Source organism: Aspergillus steynii (assembly GCF_002849105.1).
Source record: "Aspergillus steynii IBT 23096 chromosome Unknown P170scaffold_6, whole genome shotgun sequence".
In the NCBI taxonomy this organism is placed as follows: Eukaryota; Fungi; Ascomycota; class Eurotiomycetes; order Eurotiales; family Aspergillaceae; genus Aspergillus; species Aspergillus steynii.
In genome coordinates, this window is record NW_020194403.1 from 3,063,985 (window position 1) to 3,082,033 (window position 18,049).

Here is an 18,049-nt window from a genome sequence, read left to right on the forward strand (position 1 = left end):
CTGGCTGAATAGCAATCCTCGATTCATCTAATAGGTATCATCCGAAAGTAAAGTAGCAAATTCGTATCACCCATGATCCCATAATCAACAACGCCTCATCTCAACTGACGCCTTTTGCGTAATCTGCATGCGCATTCGCTGTCTTCCCGTCCCGTGTTGTGTCAATTATGCATTATCCGCTGCGTAGGCTTAGGTCCTAGACTTGGATGCAACTCACTCGTACCCTAGTAATAATAGAAATCTGGTAGTTGATTGAACCAAGAGAGCAAGAGGGAGGAAGTGGGTGAAGGACCAGTGAGTTGCTCTCGGTCTGAGGAAGCCGTCGACTATTTATTACTTATGTCCCGATTCCATTGACTCCGTTGGTCTCGATCGGTTCGTCTGTTCCGCCGGTCACGTTGGGAAGTTGGCTCAACGTCCCCATGCCTTGGATGTGGCTGAGGAGATGGTCGACGCTGAAGCCGAAGTTGAGGCGTTGCTCGGAAAAGACGAGGTCGACCTTGGCCTTGGTGTCGTCGGCATGGGCGAGGGAATGGTCCTGGATCAATTCCTTGGCCCGTTTGGTGCTGCTTTTGTAGATGACTTTGTCGCAGCCGCGGATCTGGCACATCCATGTGTCGGATGGTGCGTCGTCCCCGGTGGGTTCCGCGTCGGATACGTCCTGGTCTGCGAGAGAGACGGAGGTGTTTCGGCTCTGGAGGGTTTCTTGTAAAGGGGTCTTGTGGATCGGGGTCGATCCCGAGTCGGAGAGGATGGAGCGAGTGCGGCGTTTGGCACGCGTGGACAACGGATCGCGGACCAGATCGTGGCCGCGAACTTTGCTCGGGGTCTCGAAATCATCCATCGTGTCCATGTTGGTATCGGACGCGTCTTCTTGATCGGTGGCGACGTTCCTCGTGCGCTTGCCGGTTTGCTTGGTAGCGACGGAGCTCTTGGGTCGCAGGACTGACTTCCGGACTCGACGTTTTCGCTGCTTGGGTTGCTCCTCCTCATTTTCATTCTCGTTTTCATTCTCGTTCTCATTCTCGTTCTCATCGTCACTGCCTTCTCCGGGAGATTCGACGTTCGTAGTCCGAGGCCGCAGCGGAGTGAGAGCCACGTGCTCCAGGCCATTCTTCTCGGACGCCGACTTCAGCTCCCGGTAGATGACCTTGCGAGACCAGTCAAAGTTCGACGTCTTGGCCTCATCCATCAGCTCGAGGATGATCCCGGCCCTGGAAGCGATCAGGTCTTGCGCATATTCGACACTGTCCAGCTCATACTGCCCGACCATAGTCGAAGCGACAAGATCGAGATTCAGCTGCCGCTTGGCCAGATGGCCTGCCTCTTTAAGATCCAGAACGACCTGATACACGGTATCTGCTTGGGCTTTGGGGACCACGGTGGGATCCAGCGAGTGGGTCTTTCCCGACTTCTTTCCCGACTTCTTGCCCTCGACGTCTTCCTCATTTTTGTCGGCCGGGTCTTCCTCTTCTTCCTGAGGTGGTTCCTGCTGGGCTTTGATCTGCTCATACGACTCCTAACTCGGACGTCAGAACTGACAGTCTGGATAAAGGAAGGGGACGAGGTACCGGGAACTTCTCGCAGAGATGCCCAAAAACACTAGTGCTGGTCCACTGGACTCCTTCTTCGCCCTTCAGCATCCGAGAAAGTAGAAAGGTATGGTGTTTGTAGAAAACTTCGGCTGAATCGTCGGCATCCTCACAGATCCCATGGGTATGATTCACGTACTAGTTCCCCCACTCCATGTATCAGCCACCAGCGCAGTCGCATCCATTGTCAAGCACACTCACCTCCTCCAGGAGATATTCGACGCTGGGGTTCCAGTTCTTTCCCTTGCGGCGCTTCGACTGATGCCTATCGGCCAGGAAGTAGAACAGATCGATGGCCTCGACCACGTCGTTGAACATGGGCCGGTAGCCCCTCGCGGGCGAGATGGAGAACCAGCCCGCCCGTCCGGCCACCCAGAATCCCACCTCGCCGTCATTGTGTTGGCCGTAGGCAAAGTGCGTCACGTTGTCGAGAACGATGCGCTTCGTCAGGTAGTCGGGGTCCAGAACTAGACCACCAGCAGCACATCAGTCAAGAGTGGAACCAGCAGACAGGCAGGTAGGCCCTCACGTACCTAGCTTTTCCTGCTCCTCCTCCACCTCCTCCAGGGTGCCTGTCACCTGGACCGGATTGTCTTCGGACGCCGCGAGCAGGTTGGCATAGCGCGATTTGCCGGGGACCAGGACTCTGACCTCGGCCAGGCTGAACTCTTCCCAGTCGTTCTCGTCCGTAACCGACGGGTTGCGGGCGGCCAGAACACTATCTTCTCGCGAGGTCATGTCGCCGGGGGCAGCATGGTGCCGTGGCCGACACACGAGAGGAGATCAGATGGGGAGCTCGCGAGGCGAAAGCAGAGCGAAATGCAGCGGGGATGGAGGGAAGAAGATGAAGGGAAGAATTCCAGACGACGTCGAGAGAGAGAGAGGAATAGACCCATTACGGGAGTCGTACGCCGCATCGGTAACTTACGCACTGTGCGGGGGTAATTTACGCCGCCGGGGCGTTCCCGCTTGTATGAATCTTACGGCTTCTTTGCGTCTTCTTTTCTTCTTTTCGTCTTCTGCTTTTCTTCCTGCAGCTTCACCATTGCCTTCGTTCTCGCTCGTCCTTCCAATTCCTCCTCTCCCTGTTAATCGCGACCGATGAAACTCCGGCGCGGCCTGAAACTCTTTCGCAACACCATGTCCGGAGAAAAGATCTACGAGGGTGTCTTCGGTATGCTACCCTGGGCTTCCTTAGCTTGACGGCGCAAACTAACCCCCTCCTACAGCGGTCCACAAGCCCCAAGGGGTCAGCTCCGCCGATGTCGTCCGCCACCTGCAGCGCAACTTCAACCGATCGAAACTATTCGAGCCCTGGCTCGAGACCGAGCGAGCCCGACGCGAACGCGAGAGCCAGTTCCAGCGCCGCCGCCGTCGCCAGCAGGCGCTGGACGTCAAGATCGGCCACGGCGGCACCCTCGACCCCATGGCGACGGGCGTGCTGGTGGCGGGAGTCGGCAAGGGGACGAAGTTCCTGAACAGCTTCCTGGGATGCACGAAGTCGTATGAGACGGTGGTGCTGTTCGGAGCTGAGACCGATACCTACGACCGGTTGGGGAAGATTGTGCGCCGCGGGCCCTACGAGCATATTACGCGCGAGGCGGTGGAGAAGGCGCTCGAGCAGTTCAGAGGCAAGATCATGCAGCGGCCGCCGATTTTCTCGGCGCTGAAGGTGAATGGCAAGCCGATGTATAAGTATGCGCGGGAGGGCAAGGAGATTCCGATTGAGATCCAGGACCGGCCGGTCGAGGTGACGGATATGCGCATGGTGGAGTGGTACGAGCCCGGCACGCATGAGTACCAGTGGCCCGAGGTGGAGGCGGAGGGCGAGGAGAAGGAGGTTGCCGAGAAGCTGCTGGCGCGGGACGCCACCGTGTCGGTGGTCTCGGAGGCAGAGGGCGCCGCATCGAATGAGCAGCCAGAGGCATCGTCGACGAAACGCAAGTCCCCGCCGCCCGCCGAAAGTGCCGAAGAAGGCGCCGCCGATGATGCAGCCACCCCGGCCGAAGCCCCCACGTCGAAGAAGCAGAAGGTCTCCGCTGAGGGTGATGAGGCTGCCGCCGAGCAGCCTGCCAGCCCGTCGCAAACGAATGAGAAACCCGCCCAACCGCAGCCGGCCGCCGTGAAGATCGTCATGACCGTCACCTCGGGCTTCTACGTTCGCACGTTTGCCCACGACCTGGGCAAGGCCGTCGGGAGCTGCGGTCTCATGAGCTCTCTGATCCGCACTCGCCAGGCCGACTTTGAGCTTGAACCTGAGAAGGTCCTGGAGTACCAGGACCTTGAGGCCGGTGAGGAAGTCTGGGGGCCCAAGGTGAAGGGCTTCCTTGACCAGTGGGAGAAGAAGAGGGCGGCCGAGGAGAGCGGCAACTGATCATCCTTTGTATAATAGATATACCCAGTCACTTGAAGTGGCTGAAAAGTTTAACATTATCTGGTACAATTTAATCTGCAAGACAAACTTGCAGTTGTGAAGAGCAAGGTGTGTTGCCGATTTACTATGTTGATCAGACTTACGTCGTGCCGGAATATGATATGGTATTCTTGCTCCATCTTGAAGGGTAGCATGCAGACCACTCCCCCCATATCCTTGAATCGACAACCGGTTGTGCTCGATATCCTCTGCATTTGGGAATCCGTAATCGAGATTGATGTCGACGCCACATGTCTCTGAGTCGAGTGCGTGCAAGTCGCCGTCTAAAAGTCCTGCAGTTCGTCTATACGATACAGTCGACCGCCACGCCTCGCGGTCCGCACAAAAGGGGCTCGTAGCGTCCGTACGAGCTCGTATAAGCGTCGGACATGGTGTCAGCTGGGCGGTATAGATGATAGCCATGCATGAGGATAAACATGGCGATAGGATAGTTCCATGCATCGGGGCTTGGGGCGTGGGATTCATTGACTCGTGCGACCTGCCGACCCGATGGCGATACAGAAGCACTCGTCAGCATATACACTGAATGAGTCTGCCTCATCAATACCAGCCCAAACAAGAGACCGGCCAGTTGCGTACTTCGTACTTTGACCACAGTCGGCCGATCGCTGCAGACGGACTTTCAATCTCAACTAGCAGTCAGCGGCCCTTCACCTCTAATCATTCTCCATCGATTACTCGAGCGAATCAGCTCGTCGCACCCCTCCACAGCCCACGCCCACTTGCGCAGGAAACCCGGCGTGACCTCCCAGCTCTCCATCCGATACGGTTCTCCCCAGACGATTAGGCCGTTGCGAGACGTGGTAACCTCGTCGTCCTCGCTTTCAGATATCACCAACTGACCAGTTCCATCCGGGGACGGGGACGGGGACGGTGGTGTTTGAACCATCCCCGAAGACCGATATTTCTTCCCATCGACAAGGTCCCCGACCAAATCGTTCACCATCTCAGAATGATCATAGCACAGATCCCACAGGACCAGGTTCTCTCGCATCCGCGGGAACGGAAGCACGCTGATCCATGTGGAATGCGTCAGGTTCATCTGCAACTCAGTCGGAGCAAGGCAGCCCGGTAGATCGGACGTCGCGGGGAATGTCACTGCGTAACTGGGGAAGTCGGCGGGGCTTAGGATCTTGGGGTGGTCGTCGTGGTCCGGGACTAGAGATATTGCTGTCTGCGATAGGATCTCTTTGTTTCGATAGAGGGCGCGGAAGACGTTGTAGTAGATTAGGTGGAGGAGGTGGTCGGCGGATGGGGAGCTTTTCCCGCTGATTGTAAGGTTGGCAGCGTGTTGGATTATGCTGGTGTTTACTTCTAGGTTTATGCTGTGTTTCTCGTCGGATGGGGGCTTTGAACTCCAGTAGGTCTTAACGGCTAGTAGGCGATGACCGCATGGTCTACTGGTCATATCTGGTGCGGTCTGTGCAGATCGAGGCGATTGATCCTCAAGTCGCCAGCGATGCACCCGATACGGCTGTCTCGGGCCCTTCGTGTTTCCACTCTGCTCGTTCCTGAGCCCTGACCACGGTGAGCTACTGAACTATGAATGACCATGTTGGGAGCACTTACGACGTGCCCTTTGGTTCAATCGATTCTGGAGCCTCTTGCGCTCCTTTCTCTCGGGGTCTAATATGTTCCGAGCCATTTCTTTCTCTTTAGACTATATCCAGAAACAAGGAAGAAGAAGAGGAAGAGGAAGACAGAACGGTTCAAGCATGTTGGGAGTAGAAACAGCCCCACGCTAGGCTGAATCGGGTAATCCTGGTCAGCCCTCGGCGCTAGACCGGATCTGGTAATAAGTGTCAGCCAGAAGTATGAGGTTTGGAGTATCGAGTCATGGCCTAGATGGAGGCATGGGAAGGTATAAAGAGGCGTGGATTTCCAGGAGTGCTGCTCCCAACAAGACTTCAGTTCATCTCTTCTCAACTTCATCTCTTCCTTTCTCTAAAACCAATCAAGTTACATACTCCCAATTAACCACAATGTCCACCACCACAACCCCCCCTCGCCCAACCGCCCTCTCAATCATCCAGTCGGAAAACATGGCCTCCCGTCTGACCGACAAAGTAGTCGTCATCACCGGGATCTCCTCCGGCATAGGCATCGAGATCGTGCGCGCCCTCGCAACCACAGACGCAACAATGTACCTTCTCGCGCGCGACACACTCAAAGCGCAGCACGCTCTCGGCGCCATCTTCAACCCCTCACGCATGCACCTCGTGCAGGTCGACCAGTCCTCGCTATCCAGCGTCCGCGCCGCAGGGTCCTACATCCTCTCGCGCACCCGCACCGTGAACATCCTGATCAATAACGCGGGCGTCATGGCTGTTCCGGAGCGGCGGGTCACGGAGGATGGAGTTGAGATGCAGTTCGGGGTGAATCATCTTTCGCACTTCTTGCTGTTTCAGGTGCTGAAGGATGCGATGCTCGCTGCTACGGAGCAGGGGGAGTTCTGTTCCCGGGTTGTGAATGTGTCGGCGTCGGGACATCGCATTCATGGGCTGAACGCCCCCGGGGAGTATGGTTTCGAGAAAGGCGGGTATGAGCCCTGGAAGGCGTATGCGCAGTCCAAGACGGCGAATATATACATGGCGAACGAGCTGGAGAGGCGGTATGGCGGGGTAGGGATCCATGCGACGAGTGTGCATCCCGGGCTGGTGGATACGCCGCTGGGACGGTATTTGCCGGCGGAGCATGTGGAGGCGATGTTGAGGAATGAGGCGGTGATGAGGGCGTTGAAGAGTCCGGAGGAGGGGGCGGCGACGACGGTGTGGGCGGCTGTGGGGAGGGAGTGGGAGGGGAGAGGAGGGAGGTATTTGGCGGATTGTAGGGAGGCGGAATGGGGACCGGATGACGGGGATCGCATGAGTTCGGCGTATACGGGGCATACGTATTGTCCAAGGGAGGAGGGGAGGCTGTGGAGGGATTCGTTGGAGATGGTGGGATTGGAGGATGTTGAATGATAGATTTAGTTTACGTTGTCTTGTCAGATTTGGAGATCAATGTGTTAGGTGCTATCCAGTAACTAGGGCAAAGTTCAGTACAGTTAAACAATAATTGATAGGTATATAAACAATAAATCTACAAACAATTTCACAACGAAAGTCATACATACAACCGAATATCCATGCAGGTACCTGCCCACGAGAAATCCATCAGGCTAATACTCCATGTGCGGAAACCCTGCCTCGTCAAACAAAGTGCCGCGTGCCTGCACCATGGCCGAAACCTCTAGAAGAAACTCGTACAAGATCACAACGTTGGTGAGCACGTGTCCGAGGGTAGACACCTGGGGCTCCTCGTCGGCGATTGCGCTCTCGTCCTTGTCTTCCTCTCCCTCCGCCTGCGTCTCCTCTTCTTGATCAGGTGCCTGCTCCTCTGGCGAGCTCGTCTTGTTTGGCTGGTCGAGATGGAAGGGCTGCGCGAGTCGTTTGCGGAGTTCCTCCGCCGCAGTCACCCGGGACGCCGAAGAGTCACGAGATGGCGGGGAGTGGTCGGAATAGCCTACTGGAGGAGCTCCCACCGTGGCGCGTCGTGGGGAAGATCCGACGCTGTGTTGGGCCAGAGGCCGCGATGATCTGCCACGAGGCGATCCGAGGTCATCTAATGGTGCACTTCGCACGGCTCGATCGGTCGGGGGCATAGAATGCCGCGGGGCCCCGCTGGAGGTTGTCGCCGGCTTGTCTCCATGGTGAAGCAGGTCTCGCCGGGCTGCGACGAGTATGTCAAAGTCCGGTATATCTTTGCGCCATTGATGAAGCTTCTTCACAAGGCCCTTCAACACGCCCGTCAGGGTTGGGGTGTCGGATTTGGACCATGCAGGCTCTTCGTAGGCCAATTGAATCTGGTCCAAAACATTCGTCTGTTCATTTTCCGTGTCCTGATGGCCATATTTGTATTTGGCAGGATCCACGAGCAGCCAGCCATCCAAGGAGAGGAGGTGCGAAGACGCAATACTCATGAGAACCTCCGTTAAAGCCAGATTGACGATGACACTGTTGGTGAAAAAGTTGTCCAGACAGTTCAACAGCTCCTCCACAATGGGGTCATCCTGTTTGATTTCGAAAGGAATGTCCTCCTCCGGGTCGTCATCCTCGGCTGGTGGGAGGCACAGGTGAGATTCCACGATCAAGGAGGCGTCCTTCAGATAGTTCTCGAAAGAGTCGTCCAACGTAGGCTCGTCGAGAATGGACGTCGCCATCCCTAAGAATTGTCGTAGTTCTGCGTTGAGGGCGCCAACCGTGCGCTGCTTGGCGGGCTGACCGGGAATAGTCCGGATAAGAGATCGAGCAAAGGTGTGATGTCTTTGGAGAACGACTGCCATTAATCGAAGTGTGGCCAGAACGGTTTGGCGGTTCGCAGATTGCATTCCAAGTAATGCCAAATCTCTCAGATTGAACAGGGATGGCGATGGTCGTGCCGCTTCCTCGGAGAAGGCAGCCAAGACGTCCAATGATTTCCGTCGACTGACGGACATATCCACGCCTTTACCCACCGGCGTCGACTCGAATCCCGTTGGGGAGGCCAGCAAGAAGTGAAGGATTCGATGCACCAGGTCATCCTGATCTATCGACTCTAGAATACGATACAAGTATGTAAGGACCGCAGCTGTGGAGCCTCCTTGGACGTCCGACGACTCCAGTAGAGATGGGTATCTGGAACAGTTAGTAAGATGTAGGGACTAGTCAATCTGATGCTTACAGAAGCTGTTCGAGGAACAAGACCTGGAAATGATCCAGCAGTGTACCATTGACCTCGGCAGACTTGCAATGATCGATAGTATCTTGCCAAAACAGGAGGTACGACATGAACGAGTCCATCGTCACACCCAGCGACGGCGGAAGGGCCGTGTATTGGTTTCCATGGTCTGACAACGCGATGATAGCCGGGACCTTTTCCTCCGGCGTTTCGGTGAAGGTCAAACTGCCAGGGTCAGACTCTTTGTTCTTATGTCCTGTTCGGTAGAAACTCACCTTCCCAGCTGACTATAAAGCGCACCCAGGCCCGTTGCCATCAACGTCGCCAGATCACTATCAATCAACCATCTTTCCAAGGCGTTGGATCGAGATGCCGTCTCGATGAGATACAGCAGCCCGGTGCGGGCAAAATCACCCGCCCGGCCAGCATGATGGACATATTCCACCAGGAGATAGAACAACGGGAAATCATCCTTTCTCGTCGCACCGGCAAACTCGGCCCCGCTTGAATTCTGCCGCTCGCCGTCTTCCTCCCCCCGCGGCGCGAACCAGGCCGGGAGGATGTCCGGCTGCAAGCGAATATTGTTGGCGACGCCGAATAGCAGCTCGACGAGCCTCCCCTCGACGTCCTCCGAGCTCTTGTCTGCGCGGCGAACGAGATCCACCAGGGCGCGTGCGAAAAGTCTGTTATCTACCACGCCGTCGACTTCGGAATCAATCAGGGTGTTGAAGAACACGGTTGCGGAACGCAGCATGGCATCATCGTAGGAAGACAGGGCGAGTTTGGTGACCGTCACGAAAATCTGGGAAGAGGAGGCGTAGGCGAGGCACGGATGGGGAGCAGGACCGCGGGATTCATCGCTGAGCACGGAGATCAGCCGGTCGACGGAGTTGCGCGCATGGGTTGTCGCAGACTGGTCGCCCGAGGGGGTGTTGGTTGAGCGCCATATTTGCTGGAAAATAGACCGGTTAGCGTCCCAGACACGGACTCATCGGCAGACATCTCACCTGTAGAGTATTGCACGTCCGCTTGAACGCCGCCAATCGCTCTGTAGGAGACGTCGCCCGAAAGCTTTTAGTAGACAACGAACGGGAGCCGCCAATTAGACGAGACCACTGCTGCGCGTTAGCTCTGAGTTCAGGGGTTCTGTGGGCGGCAATGGAAAGGGCCGCAGCAGGTCGACATACAAAGTCCATGATTCCGTGATAACAGCATGATACTACTCTGAAGAAAGAGACATGGTCGGCGGGCGTGGGGAGCAGATGACGGAGGCAGAGGAAGTGCTGCAAGGGCAACAGACCGCCCAAAGCGGACTAGCGCCGAGCCTGGCCGAGTCGGGACTAGCGGCCCGTGCCCCTGTCTGCCTGAGGCCGCCTCCCGTGCTCGTGCTCCGAGTCGCGCGTCTGCCGAGGCTTATCGACACTCGTACGGGGTCCTTTCGATGTCTACATTCCAGTGGGAGGATGGGTTTGAACAATCAAACTGTCGGAGACCCATAGGCCCCGAATCGAAATAGGAATACCAATAAAAACCAAATCACAAGAACTATGGTATGCACATCGCGAGATGCAAGCCCAACCGCGCCCACCACCACAACGCCAAGAGAGTATGCGCCCGCTCTCCATCCCGGTCTAAAAGATCGCCCATCAAAATCATTCACAAATAGAAGAGAGAAGAGAGAAAACGTGAAACGGAAGCAGAAGACAGAACGGAGGAAGTGTCGCGTCGCCGAGCCTAGTCGCTGTCGTCCTTCGGCTTGCGCCCGCCACGCTTTCGTTTGGGTTGCTCGTTCTGGTCGCTGCCGTCGTCGTCGTGCTTCCTCCCCGAGGGCTGGTCCGGCACCTTGGCGATGATGTCGGCCAGGAAATCCAGCACCTCGTCCTTGGCCACGGCTTGTTTGAGATGCGACGCGGTGACGCGTTTCGAATTGCGATCCTTGGCTTCCTTGGCGGCTTTTGTGACGAGGGAGATCATGAAGAGTTCGAGTGCTTTCGCTGTGGCAATCGTTTAGCAGACGTGAAGAAAATCGAGCCGGAAGACGCGTCGCGAAGAAAAACAAAACAACAAATCGATGGACCAAAGGGGATAGCACTTACAAACCGCAATTGGGGTCACTTGGGCCACCTTCCCGACATCCTCGTCCGCCTGCATGATGCGCTTGATTCGCGCGACGGGAAACTTCGTCTTCACCTCGACGTTGGTGATCGGGGCGGCCGGTTCGACGGGCGCGTCCGGCTCCACGGGCGCGTCAGGGAGTTCCGATACTTCAGGGACTTCAGGGACTTCGGGCACGTCGGGCTCGACAGGGGACGGCGGCTGAGGAGGCTCCTCCTCGGACAGCGCGGGCTCGACGTACCGGGACTCGGGCACGGGGGCGACCTCGGCGGCGCGCGCGATGCGGGAGGACCGACGAGCCATGCCGGCGGGATCTAGATTGGTCGGGGTGAACGGGGGGAAGACCTGGGGAGGGCTCCTGGCCAGCGGGGCGTGAGGCTGATGGTATTGCGGGGTGAAGAAGGGCGAGGCGTCGTAGGAGGCGCGATGAGCCAGCGGACTGGACAGCGGGTAGACGGGGTGCGTGACGGCGGGCTCGAGGGGGGATTGCAGGGAGGAAAAATCGGGAGATTGGGGTCGGTAAGAATTGTCTTGATCTGTCATTGCTAAGTGGGTTCTCAGCGAGGGCTCTCTGACCGGCGAGGATGCGCGCGTGCGCCAAAGCGGAAGTCGCTAGTGGAAGAAATATGGGGATTGGGGCGTACCTTGGTGTCCACCAGCACGAAGAGGTTTCAGATGGGATTGGAAGATTGATTCCGATTAGGATGGAGGGGAACTACTCCGGAGTAAAGGGGATACGGGGATCCGCGAGGATGTCGGGAGAAATCAATGCCAGGCGGGCGATTGAATGCCAGTCCAGCAGTCCAGGGACTAAATAATGGGAAGAAACCAGAAGAGTAAGAATGACAATAATAAATAAAATGGTCCGAGCTCAGTGCGTGCGCAGAATGGCAGGCCGTGGCCACAAAGCCAGAGATGAGAAGGACCGGCCGCCTTTTCTTCCGCAGAGCAGCGCGGCGCCCTTTTTAACCCCGTCGCCCGCGCTAAAATCTTTCTCTGGACAACTTCTGCAGTCTTTGTCTTGAACCATTGAATGCACTCACAGCAGTCTGATGCAGATGTCCTTTTTTATATTTTCATCTTTCATCTTTTCTATATCCACATTTTTCAATTTCTCTATTTTTCTAATTCTCCATCTCCATCTCTCTCTCTCTCTCTCTCTCTCTCTCTCTCTCTCTCTCCTGTATACTGATGAATTCATCGCCACCCCGTAGACTTTGGTTCGTCCAGCCTGCCGCTGATTGGATCCTTGCCTTCACTCCCGTCCAGGAGATGGTCGATGATGTAACGAAGATGCCGGTACCGCGTTTCTTTATGCGTTCGTATTCCTATGACCAACGACGCCAGATGATGATACGATGAGCTCCCGAGATGCTGCCAGGCAGACGGATGACGCGCCGAGACCCCGTGGTATCGCCGTCCCCGACTGTCATTTGCAGCAGCATCGCTGACGGTGAATAACTTGATCTAATCTGATGCGCGTCCTGGTCTTTAGTGTAAAGTTGTCTTTTACAATACCAGATCGTATACTAGGGAGAAGTAGAACTACCAGTAGTGAGCCTAGTACTGTATAGCCTACTAGTATAGTGTAGGCAACCGTCCTAGGCGCCATCTGATGACTCGTCTGACATGTCCACAACCACCGGTCGCGTGTGATCGACAGGTGCGGTCGGCCACACGTTCTGGTCGCGATTAGCTCGTAGGAATCCAGAACCGGTGGAAGCGTTCTACTCGATTTCAATGCCAACGCTCGACCAACGGCCTTGCAGCGAGACGCAGGAGCTGCCGCAGTCGGAGCCGACGTTGTTCCGTTCCGATCCGCCGGCGGCTTTTGCTCAGGCAAAACGTCGATTCACTTGCGACAAGACAAGCCTTCCGACATCTCGTTGCTCGCCGCCGTAGGCCATGGGTATTGCCTTTTGATTGATGGCCCCTCGAGTCATGTCGTCTGCCTTTGCCATCTTGGCCGCCTTTTCGCTGTCCTAAGCCTCGCTGGCTGATCTTTGCTTTGCAATTCTTTCCGCTGCTTTCTCGCCCCGATCCCGACGCTCCTCATGGCTGCGGCCGATCCGCCTTCGGGCTTGATGGAGATTGCTAGGTATAGTATTTCGCGGTGACGGGCTGCTGTGTCGAAGATCCGATGGCTAATTCTCTTTCCCTCCAGCTCCCTCACGCAGGAGGAAATCCCGTTCAAATTGCGATGCGCGATTTGTAACAAGCTCGCCGTGAATGCGTTTCGCTTGCCGTGCTGTGACCAGGCCATCTGCGAAGGCTGTATGTTTCCCATCCTGATTCGTCCTTGGATTGGGTCTAACGAAGAATGTAGGCCAAGCATCGCTTCCCGAAACATGCCCCGTCTGCGCGCATACGCCTCTTTCCTCCGACCTCTGCAAGCCGAACAAAGCCCTCCGCACCACCCTCAAGGCCTTCCTGCGCACCGAAGAAAAGAAGCGCGAGAAAGAGCGACAGTCCGCCACGCCGGCGGTCGCCAATGGCGCGACCCCTCTGGAAGGAACCCCCGCGCAGCCAGATGCGCCAGCCCCTCCCGATGGCTCCGAGGAGAATGCCCCCGAGGAGCAGCCCCAATCCTTGCCTGTGACCGACGGTCTTCCGGATCAGCCCCCCATCGAAGCTCATGCCGTGGAGAATCAACCCCATCATGCGGAGCCCGGACAAGAAGGCCCCGAGGAGACTCCAGCTCAGGTACGCTCACTTCCTGGCGTTGACCTGACCGATTTGGCTGACTCTGTGTGAACAGGGCGATCATCCCGAAGCGTTGCCTGCCGATACCGCTGACCAGGCTGATGATGCACCACAGGGCGAACCGGCCGAAGGTGAGGGAAATGCCGAGAACGCGGTCCAATCCGTGGAACAAGAAGTATCCCAGGATCAAGGACCGAACCCGATGGCCTCCAACGGTATGGGATTTAACATGGGTCCCGGAGCTTTCCCAAACATGGCTTGGAACAACAATGGAGGGTTCAACCCGATGTCCCAGCAGTTCATGGGCGGCGGCATGTTCAACTTCCCGAATCCAATGGGTTAGTACTTCTTTCTTCTACGCACAACCCAAGACGATCACTAACAACATCCGACAGGAATGCCTGGCATGGCGATGGACCCGATGGCCGCGAATCAGGGGATGATGGGAGGCTTCGGGATGAATATGAATGGCATGAACAATGGCATGAATATGGGCATGAGTTACGACGCGGGTCAAGGGATGTACGGGGGATGGGACGGCTCGCAGAACAATATGTGGAATGGAGGCCAAGATAAATTCAATCCAAATGCTTTCGCAAATGGTATGGGCTCGCAGTATGGGCCCCAACCTGGATTTGGCGGATATAATATGTCTCAACCCAACGGAGTTCATGCTCAAATGCAGCACCAGCAGTTCCCTAGCCAAGATTTCCAGTCCGGCTTCCAGGGCTCTGGTTTTGGCAGAGGTAATTTTCGAGGTCGCGGTCGGGGCTTCTTCGGTGGTCGTGGTCGAGGCGGTTTTCCCGGCTCCGTGCAGGCTAATTACCCTCCTAATGCTAACTACCCAGCTTATGCGAACCATAACTCCCCTAGTGTCCATGCCGACGCATCCCCGTCTCAGGACGGCGTATCTCCGGACATGTCGGGGGATGCTGCCATGGCGGACGCAAAGGAGGTTGACGGAGCGGACGAGAATCAGGGCAGTGAGGAAGCCCACCAGATCCCGTCCTCCACCGATGTCCCCAGTGGCGCCGACGGCAATGCGGAGGGTGTTCCAACCGACGTAGCCGGCGAGGCTACGGGAATGGAAGAGGACTCCTCTCAACTTCGTGGTATACCGACTATCGATAGCCTCGACGAGGCCAATGCGCAGGCGATGTCCGGCGGCCCCATGGGTATGAACGGTCCCATGGGCCCCGGCTTTGGACGAGGTGGCTACATGCGTGGATCTTTCCATGGCGGTGGTCGCGGTGGTTTTGGTGGTCCTTTTATGCCCCAGCCTAACATGCACCAAGTCCCTAGGGTCGTCCCCGGCGTTGAAGGTGCCCCTGCCGCGCCTCGAGCCATGCGCCAGGGGCTTCCTAACACCAGCGTCCTGCGCCAGCGAACTTTCCAAGGACCGGGGCGATCTCCTATCCCCAGGCCGGATGCGTCGCACAGGTAAGACCTTTTGCTCCAACACCTTCGTCCTAGTATTGACAATTCGTGACAGTGCTACACCCGCAGCGCAAGAAGACCAGCAGCAGCAGTTCGAGCCTAACTCGCGGTCCCAATCTCGCGCGAGATCTCCATCGAAACCCCGGGATCATTCCCGTTCCCCTGCCCGATCTCCCTCGCACCATGACCGCGCCTATCGTCAACGCTCTGCAAGTGGCGATAGAAACACCGATGACTCCGAGCGGAGACGCGAGCGACGCAGAAGGGAGGAGAGACATGAAGACCATGCCGCTCCCAGAGATGACCGGCGCACTCGGTCCCCTTCTGTCGAGTCTCGAAAATCGTCCTACCGTCGTGATCGAGCCCGAGACCGACGAAGCGATCGTCGGTCGCGCCGCTCGCAACGCCACAGTCGCAGCCCCAGTCGCAATGGTGACTCGCGTGACGCCGACCGTCTCTCATTAATCCCCGAAGAAAAAGGCACCAACTCGCGAAGCAGAACCCCGGCTGCCGGGGATGCCGTGGAGTCTTCGAGCCGACGGTCCGGACGGGATCGCCCCAGTCGTCGCGAAGAAGAGCGGGAGAGAGAAAAAGAAAGCAGACGTCGCGACCGCGATCGAAACCGCGATCGTGACCGTGAACGGGATCGAGACCGGGATCGGGACCGCGACAGGTACCGCGAACGAGAGCGAGACCGTGACCGAGAAAGGGACCGGGATCGCGACCACCGTCGGAGCCGCGATAAGGATCGTGAGCGCGACAGGAAGCGCTCTCGTCGCGATCGCACTGCCTCCCCGGCCGACAGCGAATACTCCTCGCGCCACCACTCCCGCCGCGTCAAGCGCAGCCGCGACGACGATCCTCGTCCTAGCGATCGCGAGCGCACCAAGGACAAACCCAAAACCACCGAAACCGAGAAAGATCCGCACACCCTCGAGCGAGAAGCCCGCAACCGAGAACGCCTGCTCAAGGAACAGCAGCGGCGCGAAGCCATGCACGCCGACGGCAGCGGAGGAGGCAGCAAATCCGGCCGCCGGCGCGACAGTCGCCAGGAGCGAGCCCTCCCCGGCGGTCGACGACTCAGCTACAAGTACGACGACGAGGAGAACGACGATGCGCGTGCGGCCCGTGTGGAAAACGAGCGCGAGGCCAGCCGTTGGGCATGAATGCCCCTTGTCTCTTTCTCTCCCTTCCTTCCTCCCTCCCCCTCCTTTTTCAAGCGTACCAAAACAGCATATAGAAAGACGACGCATATGTCTGGTCTGGCATGACGCACCTCTTCCTCCGTTTTGCATGAGGGAATGTCTTGGCCTGGAACAAATTGCCCGGGGTAGATTTCTGGGACCGACGGAACCATATACTACGCCCTTTACGTTCTCTGTAGATATCCGGTTTTGTGGGGGATGGATAGCTCTAGATAGGACAATTTACAGATTCTCAATCTTTGGTTTATGGTAAATTGTGGTTTGGTTCTATTAAATGGGTTGCTTTTACGTTTAGTTAACAGACCCTCTGGGCTTATTGTTGCGTCGTACGGTAGTCGGGGAGTAGGAAATGTATGTTCATGAAGGCCCGTCTGAGGCTAAACGGGTAGTTCACTTATTAACCATTAAAACCAACACCGAAAGGAATCGACACCCTGGGCACGTAGAAGAAACTCCACCCGATGTATTGGCCACTGGTTTTGTAAGATGAAGGGAAGAAATCCCTGGCAGGTTGTCTAAGATACTGCGTACTGCGGATGGCTGGATCCTGCGCCGAGCTCTCTGGATTTCCGAAACAGGCAATCTTCATCTTCTCGCGGCGGGACGTCGGCCAGGTGTTACAACAGGAACCATCCACTCTACAGCGGCTGCCTGAGAGCGTCACTAGACATGTCAAGTAAATAGGCGCTACTCGTGGTCTTTGCTTGAATGTCTCGCTAAGCGTGGATGGAATAATTGGTAACAGTGGTCTTGAAACAGCACATCAATGGATCAAGTCTCATTCGCTTGTTGATCGGAAAGTTGGCGTCTCGCCTTTTTGGAATACAGTCTGTGGCTTCGTCTGTCACCAGAGCCAATGGACTGGGGCTGGATTCGATGTCTTTTGCTCTTAGGGCTCGTTGTATCGTGCCGACTCCGGGGATCGATGCTTTCTGATCGCCGGCTGGGGTTTGTTGTGTATCATTGATAGGCGTGTCCATTTGAAGGGCCAATGGCAGCCTCACACTCGTTTCGATAAGCCTGGGCCTCTCCAGTGCCGAAGAGAAGAGTAGACAGTGCCTGTCCCGCAACGGATCGGTCAATGCCTGGTTTTGATCGACGCATGCGTGATTTTGACCAAATCGCGGGAATTCGTGGCCCACGGAATGGAGAGGAAGGTAGGCAGCGGGCTTCTGAATGGCTGGATGGCTTAGACAATGTTCCATACGGAAGGGAAAGGATCAGCTCGGTGGCTAGAAAGACTCCGGGCTCGCCGCCTGGCCACGATTCCATCAGGTCTGCATCATGTGCATACCGTAGATGGGTTTCTTCAAATGGAGACGCCAGAGATGGTCACCAGAGTAAGGCCGTGGATTGGCAGTCTATCGTAAGATAGATGGAAGCCGATATATTCATACATTAAATGGCTATGAGACAAGGAGCTGGTGTGTTGGTCTTGTGTGTATGACAAACGCTCGAACAGGGGTATATTGCCGCTTAGACACCTGGATCTTCCCCAAGTCAATTGCCAGAACCTCGACCTTCAGGATAACATGCCTGACTTCAACGGGTCACCATCATCTGAGTTGCAGACGGAGAGATAGTACACGTTCGTAGCTGTTGTTTACATAAAAGGACGACGCTCGGGAACCAAAGATGGCCACAGAAGCGACTACAGATGATTAAAATGACTCTGAAACAAACGGAAACAGAGGACAGACAGCAGACAAGGATTATACGATAATAATGTCAATAATTATGAAAAGGGAGCGCATCAGGGAGAGACAAACCCGTTTGCCCATCTTTACTGCTGCACCTCAGTAGCCCCTCCATCTTCTGTATCAAAACAATCCCGTCAACCAATTTGAAGTCACCCAGTGCATTTG

General features: G+C 56.3%; 7 protein-coding genes across 7 annotated transcripts; 3 read left to right on the forward strand and 4 right to left on the reverse strand.

The window, feature by feature from the left end:
• Positions 1-4: 4 nt before the first annotated feature.
• Positions 5-2,425, reverse strand: P170DRAFT_439025 (uncharacterized protein). The gene is made up of 4 exons (XM_024849744.1): positions 2,126-2,425; positions 1,794-2,059; positions 1,572-1,730; positions 5-1,519 (listed from the first exon to the last, which is right to left on the reverse strand). The coding sequence occupies exons 1-4, from the start codon at positions 2,328-2,330 to the stop codon at positions 338-340; spliced, it is 1,812 nt and encodes a 603-aa protein (XP_024702636.1). The 5' UTR covers positions 2,331-2,425; the 3' UTR covers positions 5-337.
• A 307-nt stretch (positions 2,426-2,732) lies between these two features.
• P170DRAFT_448968 (pseudouridine synthase PUS4) lies at positions 2,733-3,966 on the forward strand (the record flags this gene model as incomplete). The annotated part of the gene is made up of 2 exons (XM_024851007.1): positions 2,733-2,766; positions 2,822-3,966. The coding sequence occupies 2 exons, from the start codon at positions 2,733-2,735 to the stop codon at positions 3,964-3,966; spliced, it is 1,179 nt and encodes a 392-aa protein (XP_024702637.1).
• Positions 3,967-4,437: 471 nt separating this feature from the next.
• P170DRAFT_239279 (DUF3425 domain-containing protein) lies at positions 4,438-5,677 on the reverse strand. The gene is made up of 2 exons (XM_024842945.1): positions 5,596-5,677; positions 4,438-5,537 (listed from the first exon to the last, which is right to left on the reverse strand). The coding sequence occupies exon 2, from the start codon at positions 5,432-5,434 to the stop codon at positions 4,655-4,657; it is 780 nt and encodes a 259-aa protein (XP_024702638.1). The 5' UTR covers positions 5,435-5,537; positions 5,596-5,677; the 3' UTR covers positions 4,438-4,654.
• A 331-nt stretch (positions 5,678-6,008) lies between these two features.
• Positions 6,009-6,989, forward strand: P170DRAFT_363718 (putative short-chain dehydrogenase/reductase; the record flags this gene model as incomplete). The annotated part of the gene is made up of 1 exon (XM_024844600.1): positions 6,009-6,989. The coding sequence occupies one exon, from the start codon at positions 6,009-6,011 to the stop codon at positions 6,987-6,989; it is 981 nt and encodes a 326-aa protein (XP_024702639.1).
• A 73-nt stretch (positions 6,990-7,062) lies between these two features.
• On the reverse strand, positions 7,063-9,969 carry P170DRAFT_413218 (uncharacterized protein). Its single transcript, XM_024846962.1, has 5 exons — positions 9,912-9,969; positions 9,732-9,839; positions 9,000-9,676; positions 8,728-8,949; positions 7,063-8,681 (listed from the first exon to the last, which is right to left on the reverse strand). The coding sequence occupies exons 1-5, from the start codon at positions 9,918-9,920 to the stop codon at positions 7,187-7,189; spliced, it is 2,511 nt and encodes an 836-aa protein (XP_024702640.1). The 5' UTR covers positions 9,921-9,969; the 3' UTR covers positions 7,063-7,186.
• A 256-nt stretch (positions 9,970-10,225) lies between these two features.
• Positions 10,226-11,765, reverse strand: nctA (negative cofactor 2 transcription regulator complex subunit BUR6). The gene is made up of 3 exons (XM_024849745.1): positions 11,484-11,765; positions 10,821-11,384; positions 10,226-10,718 (listed from the first exon to the last, which is right to left on the reverse strand). The coding sequence occupies exons 2-3, from the start codon at positions 11,380-11,382 to the stop codon at positions 10,459-10,461; spliced, it is 822 nt and encodes a 273-aa protein (XP_024702641.1). The 5' UTR covers positions 11,383-11,384; positions 11,484-11,765; the 3' UTR covers positions 10,226-10,458.
• A 695-nt stretch (positions 11,766-12,460) lies between these two features.
• Positions 12,461-16,403, forward strand: P170DRAFT_439030 (uncharacterized protein). Its single transcript, XM_024849746.1, has 6 exons — positions 12,461-12,937; positions 13,004-13,113; positions 13,166-13,542; positions 13,598-13,880; positions 13,938-14,982; positions 15,035-16,403. The coding sequence occupies exons 1-6, from the start codon at positions 12,894-12,896 to the stop codon at positions 16,143-16,145; spliced, it is 2,970 nt and encodes a 989-aa protein (XP_024702642.1). The 5' UTR covers positions 12,461-12,893; the 3' UTR covers positions 16,146-16,403.
• Positions 16,404-18,049: the final 1,646 nt, after the last annotated feature.